Consider the following 7,994-nt stretch of genomic DNA (forward strand, 5'->3'; position numbering starts at 1 on the left):
TGCAGGACAATTGTATCGACTGTTCATACAAGCAAACAAAAATACACACACTCGTGTCATCATGCACATACATACATACACACAACTGTATCAACACACAAAGAAGTACATACATACAGACATGAGCATATTATTACTGTATCAACATATACATACAAGTACATACACACACACGTAACTCTATTAACATGCACATGTAAGCACACATACACATATGCGTGTCAACAAATACGTAGAAATTCAGATGTACAAACAATTGTATCAAAGTACACATACAAGCACACACACACAATATATATATCGAAACGTACATACAAGCACACACGCATACACACAAACGTATCAAAATGTATAAACATGCACACACACAGACACACGCAAACTGACACTTCCATGCAAATAACGAAAGACAAAAGACAGCAACATGAGCAGTTCAGTTCAGCCACATCCAGTTCATAAAAAAATGGAAGGACGCACGGTTCTGACAGACAGGGGACAGCACCACAGACTGCAGCTCAGTGTGGGAGAGAACAAGAGTTTCAGTTTCAGTTTCAGTATCAAGGAAATGTCATAGTGTAAGGACAAATCCATAAAATCCATATATGCTACACAACATCTGCTGTTTAAAAAAAAAAAAAAAAAAAAAAAGAAAAGAAAAAGCAGCAACAAATGCACGACCTTTCCATAAACCCAACACACTGACCAGACCTTAAAAGTATACCTTAGGTTTGTGTGAAACAATTAACATAGAAATAAAATAAAATAAATAAGACAAAAAAAATCAGTAAAACTCAGGGCTTTCTAGAAAAAAAACCCCAACAACATATAGGTGAACGGACCAACCAGGCAGAAAGAAAGAGATGACAGAAACTGAGAAAGAAACGGGAGAAGCCAGGAACATAGAGAGAGAGACAGAAAAGAGGAAATCATCACCACAGAATTCCCAGAGGGTGGGGATAACCATGACACTGTAAGCGCCCCCAGGCATCCTCAGAGGGAGAAGCAGCAGATAGAGAAGAAGAAAAAAATTTTCAACTTTTTATGTCAGACAAAACTGACTTTACAGACTGGCATGTATTCTCTTCCATTTTGATTTTCATACAGCAACATTAACTTTTCCTTTGTCCAATTTCTGAAAGCGTTCGTAACACAAAGCATGAAAAAACATGAATACTGCCTTAACCCTTTGAGCCCTGACCACCGCTTTACCGGTGGTAGAGAAAAATGACATAATGCCTAGCCACCGGTTGAGCGGTGCGTAAACACTTGTGTCGTGTTTTGCTATTGGTTGACTTATATTGAAGAGCCAATCAGAAAAACCGTAATATTCTGACGTCAGCGAATGTAGTACCAACATGGCTGCGCCTTTTCACTGTGTTTTGTGCATGTGCTTTGGATAAAAAAGATCGATTTCAATATAAGTCAACCAATAGCAAAACATGACACAAGTGTTTACACACCACTCAACCGGTGGCTAGGCATTATGTCATTTTTCTCTACCACTGGTAAAGCAGTGGTCAGGGCACTCTTTTTATATCTGCCGTGACACATTAAATACCAATTATTTGCAAATTTTGGCTAAGGAGCTCAGGCAGAAGGGTTAAAATTGCTCAGGAACTCAGGGCTCAAAGGGTTAAAAGGAAAGTTTCTAGTTTGACATCTCTCAGAATGCAGAAGGTTTGATTTCATGGACGCTTGCTTTTCCTGTTCATTGACATACCATGTTCATCACCACAAAATAACAAATGAATGACAGAGAAATGGTTAGGGTTATACTAATCCTTGCTCCCTTCATTTTCACACTGGAGCAAGGGAAAAAAATGCACATCAATATATTCACAGATAATTGCATAAAAATACACAGGAGTTTCCGTCAAGAAGGCAAAGACATGATGATAATGTTGAACACCGACGATCACTTGAATTGAACAAGCCACAGACACACTGATCAACAACGCTCAATGTATTTCTTTCTTCTTTCTCAAACAACAGTTAATATTTGTATTAAATATGTATGTAAATGAAATGTACAAGTTAAAAAAAAAAAGGTTATAGATCCCAAGGCCTTTTACAACCATCAGGACTGAGAATTCACACCCACTGTGTCCACGACTTGCCACAGGAAAGTGGGGCCCAGTCCTCCCCACCATTTTAATCATCCCCCAACCAAAAAGTCAGGTATGGATTTAAACCCAGGCAGAGTGAGGAAAATCAAAGTGAGGTGCCTATCCCAAGGACACACAACACCACGCTGAAACTGGGCCTCAAAACCCTGATCACTGGTGAACACTGGATCACAAGTCCAAGGCCTGTTTCTACCACAGCAGCCTACGTACAAGCAGAAAGCAAAACAGATGAAGAAGTTTGGGAACAGATCAAACCAGTAACAACACTCTGACAATGCTGAACACCGTAAAGTGTAGGAAATGCGTAACGATCACAGACATGCTGAACAACAGAAGTGAAACCATCACCTCACACAGTTTGATGTTCTTTACGTTGGTCCACATCACTGATTCCAGTGAACGATTTGACAATGTCATTTTCTGGGCATAAAACTGAGAATGCATATGTGCACACATGGTGTGTGTGTGTGTGTGTGTGTGTGTGTGCGCATATGTGTGTGTGTGTGTGTGTGTGTTCTGACTTGCATGCATGTGTGTGTATATCTGTAACTGCATAACACCAACAGTAACTACATATTGTACATGCTATGGTCTTCCTCCATTAAAATGACAACATTAAATCACCTACAGACAATTTCTTCCTTTTCCTATAGCTACAACTGTCAATATTTTAAATGATTTATATTCATCATTACTATTTCTTGTGTATGCTATGCATATGCTATGGAAAGAAAATCCTAAACAGTAGTTGTTGCTTTTTTTTTTTTTAATGAACATTAACTCTCTCCATATGAACATCGAAAGAGACGACGTTAACAGCGTTTCACCCCAATTACCATCATCAAAATATTGCAAGCGGAAGGCTCTTACACTGAAGAGGTGAATGTTGACAAAGAATACCACAATTCTGACAACAGAAGCTAAAGGTTGGATCATTGAGACACCCACTGGACATCCGAGGGGTCTGTGTAGAGGAGAAGAGAGGACTGGCTGTACTGTGTGAGTTAAAGTGCACACGTTTTTACATACTAGATCATTTTTACCCCGCCATATAGGCAGCCATAGTCTCTTAAAGGGGATATTTCAATCTACAACAGAACAATGCTTCACTCAATACTGGACTCATTCTAAAAACAGTGACAGAGAGAAAACGACAATGGCTGTGACACAAAGAGGCGTGACAAATCAAAGTCACAAACAGCAACTCAGCTAAGTTTGTGTACGCTAGTTATCCATCAAAGTCCAAGAAAAAACAACAGAAGGGGTCTTATAACTACAAAGTACGGTACATGCAGAAACAGCTCTGACCTCAGCTGTATACAGCTATGTCCCAATAGCCTGGACAGAACAGTGTTCACACAATCAGCTTCAGTTTCAGGAAGGAGCCAAAGCATGCAGGCAGATCCATATATTGTATTGTATTTCTCTTTTCATCACAACAGATTTCTCTGTGTGAAATTCGGGCTGCTCTCCCCAGGGAGAGCGCGTCGCTACACTGCAGCGCCACCCATTTTTTTGTATTTTTTCCTGCGCGCAGTTTTATTTGTTTTTCCTATTTTTGTACAGAATTTTGCCAGGGACAACCCTTTTGTTACTGTGGGTACTTTTATGTGCGCTAAGTGCATGCTGCACACGGGACCTCGGTTTTTTGTCTCATCTGAATGATTAGCATCCAGACCACCACTCAAGGTCTAGTGGAGGGGGAGAAAATATTGGCGGCTGAGCTGTGATTCAAACCAGCACGCTCAGGCCATCACATCATATCTGCTTACAAAAAAAAAAAAAAGGGAGAAAAAAAAAAAGACCCAAAGCACTAGTCATGGCCTTGAAAGCCTGCCCCATGTATAAATCAGCTGTACATATATGACACACAAACCTTAAAGTCTTAACTCCCGAGAGCAAGGTTTCGGTTCTAGCTCCGCCCCTTTTCTCTGCATTCAAATTTTGTATTACGTGTAGCTGACATATTTTGTACTTTCCAAAGTCAATTCAGGTCTAGATTGGAAGCTGCTAGGCAAATCTCGCTCTCTGCCATAAATGAAGCCAAACCGTAGCTTTATTAGGCTTTTATTTTGAATAAACCTTCACCGACGTCACAGTGTCAGACTCTGGTGAGAAACTGGCTTGATTCAAATCGCCCGCCATTTATAGTCCGGTTCAGGCTTTAAACGAAATCAAATAAATGTAAACAGCGCACTGGTCTGTCGGTCTGTTCTACTGTTGAGCAGCATCTTCTTCTTCTTCTGCGTTCACTCGTATGCACACGAGTGGGCTTTTACGTGTATGACTGTTTTTACCCCGCCATGAAGGCAGCCATACTCCGTTTTCAGGGGTGTGCATGCTGGGTATGTTCTTGTTTCCATAACCCACTGAACGCTGACATGGATTACAGGATCTTTAACGTGCGTATTTGATCTTCTGCTTGCATATACACATGAAGGGGGTTCAGGCACTAGCAGGTCTGCACATATGTTGACCTGGGAGATCGTAAAAATCTCCACCCTTTACCCACCAGGCGCCGTCACCGTGATTCGAACCCGGGACCCTCAGACTGACAGTCCAACGCTTTAACCACTCGGCTATTGCGCCCGTCATTGAGCAGCATCAAGCATCTCAGTTTCACTGCCAGTGTGAACACAGGGCTACCTGTCCAGTGTGTACTCTCCACTGTTTCATCATTTCTATCATGCGTTCTAAATTTCAGTTTCAATGGGACATCAAATCATACTGACTGATCCATATACACAACACCACATCTAAAGATAATAAAAAAAAAAAGACAGCAGACGCCTGACCTGTGCATAAACGCCAACGATGCGCTGGTCAGGTCCTTGAGAGCCTACCATAATATTATGTGCATAAAGTGTTCAACAAGCTGACCACATGGCATATAACCTGCCCACGCTGAAAGTCTATTTTCATCATCCGAGATCACCCTGTCCCCTGACTTTGAAGTTCCACAAACAAATCACACCACCTGTGTGGGTGAAGTCTGTCAATATCAACAATGACATTCACTCAGCAACTCTCGCTCCACAGTGAGACCACTCCCCATCCAGCATCTGTTCCACCTAGAGAGAGATGTGCCACACGGACCATAGTCCATTACACACCACTACGGTATTACACAGGCTCTCTCTCTCTGTGTTAGACTTCTGAACAATGTCATGACAAATGTTGACTTCAATCAGCTCAAACATGACACTGATCAACATCAACACTGTCAACACAACAATCAACATTTCAGTTTCAAAGAAGAGTCAAAGCATGTAAACTGATCCATACACACATCTGCTTAAAAAAAAAAAAAAAAAAAAAAAAAAAAGGAGGAAAATCCCCGAGTCTGCCACACACTCACAGACTTAAGGCGACACTTTCTGTTGTTGTTGTTCTGTCGGCTTTGGCTGCTGAGTCTGCTGCTGCTGCTGCTGTTGTTTCTGATCCTGTTGCTGTTGTTGTTTCTGCTGGTGCATGCGGATCTGGTTGATGCGGGAGCGGACGATGTTGAGGTGGTTCTGGACATAGTCAGCGGCGGGGTCGAGGGTGAGGGTGTGGACGAGGCACTTCTCCGCCCTCAGCAGGTCGCCCCTCTCCACGTACACCACGCACAGGTTGTGGCTGGCCTGCACGTTCCCTGGCTCCTTCTTCAGGATCGTCACAAAGTTCTGCACACACACACACCAGCAACACAAGACATTAGGGAGGCTGTGCTGTGCTGCCCACTTTCATGGCCGACTTTTCCATCGCTTGCAGTGTGGGAAGTAGGTCATATTGTGACGACACCCCGGTAACACGAGACATCAGGGAGGGTGTGAGATGGGTGGGTGCAATAGCTGAGTGGTTAAAGCACTGGACTTTCAATATGAGGGTCCCCGAGTTTGAATCTCAGGTAATGGCGCCTTAGTGGGTAAAGGATGGAGATTTTCCCATCTGCCAGGTCAACAACATGTGTGCAGACCTGCTTGTTTCTGAACCCCCTTCATGTGCATACACAAGCAGAAGATCGATCTTGCAAAAATAGTCAAAGAAAATATTCCAAATTCTTTTGTCAAAACTGCGATTTCAATGATGAAATTTTAACCTTTCGGTGACCTGGAAAAAAACGGAAATGGAGAAGCTATGCCCATGTGGTTCTCGCTAAAAATAACCGGGGAGTCCCAACGAAAATCCAATGAAAGTGGGTCTGGCACACCCTCACTAAATCACGACTCAAAGATTCAAAAGATGAACTAACTGGTATATTTTGATGGTTTCACACCATCCCCCTTCCTCAGCAACAAGCGGTGCCAGGAACGTTTCGGGGTTAAGTCAGGCTGTGAGCGAACTGAATTCACAGCTGCATCAATGCCGTGCCTGGCCACAGGCGCCTGACTGTGGTATTGCAAGAGACTGTCAATAACTGGACGGAGTTCCAGGCCAGTGTCCATTCATCAGTCTGTCAACACTACCACAAATAAAACTTGTTGCCTGTACGTTCAGTGTGTGTGTGTTTGTGTGCGTGCGTACGTGTGTGTGTAATTCTCATGAAAAGAATTACATATTACCAGTTCATTTATTCATGACATGCCAGAGGTTTTTTTGTTTTTTAAAATTTTTTTTTTTAATAATAATAATGGATACTTATATAGCACACTATCCAGAAATCTGCTCTAGGTGCTGTACATTAACGCTTTTGATAACATAAAACATTATATCTATGTTACATACACACACCAAAATGTGACCACACACACACACACACGCGCGCGCGCGCGCGCGCACGCACGCACACACACACACACACTGCATACATACATTTTAACATACATGTGTATCTAACAGCTACCCAAACACATACGCACACATAGGCAGGCACAAACTTACATAGACACACGCACACACAATACACATTCATATACATGCATGTAGTTGTGGACCTGCCACAATTGAACTTATTGCTGAGGGAAAAGGTGAGTTTTGAGACGAGATTTAAAAGATGCGAGGGAATCAGAATGACGGAGGTTATCAGGGAGCTTGTTCCACGTCTTTGGCGATTGAAAAGAAAACGATCTGTGTCCATAGGTCTTACTTCTGACGTGAGGTATCCTGAGAAGTCGAGTATCAGAGGAAGAACGGAGCTGGCGAGACAGGGTATAGATATGGATGAGTTCAGAAAGATATTTGGGGCCAGATCCGTTGACTGCAGAAAAGGTCAGAGTGGATAGCTTATAGTCTATTCGATCAGAAACAGGCAACCAGTGGAGAGACTGAAGGAGAGGAGAAACATGGTCAAATTTAGAAGCTCTGCAAATGAGTCTGGCAGCGTTATTCTGAATTCTTTGGAGTCTGTCTAACAGGTATTTGGGAAGGCCGGCCAAAAGAGAGTTGCAGTAATCCAATCTTGAGAGAACCAGAGAGCATACAAGTGTCTTGGTTGCATCGGTTGAGAGATAGTGGCGGATAGAGCTGATTCTACGCAGTTCCAAATAGGCAACTTTACAGATATTCGAAATGTGCTGTTGGAAGGAAAGAGACTGGTCCAGGATTACACCAAGACTGCGAACAGAGGGAGAAAGTGAAACAGGTGTGCTATTGATCAGAACAGAGTCAGGAAAGGAAGGATGTTGATGAAACTTCTTTGGACAGGTTATCATAAATTCAGTCTTATCATCATTTAATTGCAGCTTGTTGAGAGTCATCCAGTCCTTTAGGCCAGCAATGCACTCCTGTGTTTGAGTCACCAGTGCATCAAATTCAGCTATGGAAGCCGACTGATAAAGTTGTGTGTCATCAGCAAAGCTCTCATGCGACATCGCATGATGACTGATGACATCCGACACAGGAGCCGCATACAGCACGAAAAGAACAGGACCTAGGACGGACCCTTGT

The 7,994-nt window shown here is 42.7% G+C and overlaps 1 protein-coding gene across 1 annotated transcript in view; it reads right to left on the minus strand.

Moving 5' to 3' along the window:
- Positions 1-1,497: 1,497 nt before the first annotated feature.
- LOC143283411 (protein O-mannosyl-transferase TMTC3-like) overlaps positions 1,498-7,994 on the minus strand; it is a 50,532-nt gene continuing 44,035 nt past the window's right edge. The window contains exon 21 of the mRNA XM_076589632.1: positions 1,498-5,791. Coding sequence (XP_076445747.1) covers positions 5,489-5,791 — 303 coding nt within the window. The 3' untranslated portion in view covers positions 1,498-5,488. The remainder of the gene's footprint in view (positions 5,792-7,994) is intronic.

This window comes from Babylonia areolata, chromosome 6 (assembly GCF_041734735.1).
Source record: "Babylonia areolata isolate BAREFJ2019XMU chromosome 6, ASM4173473v1, whole genome shotgun sequence".
Classification (NCBI taxonomy): Eukaryota; Metazoa; Mollusca; class Gastropoda; order Neogastropoda; family Buccinidae; genus Babylonia; species Babylonia areolata.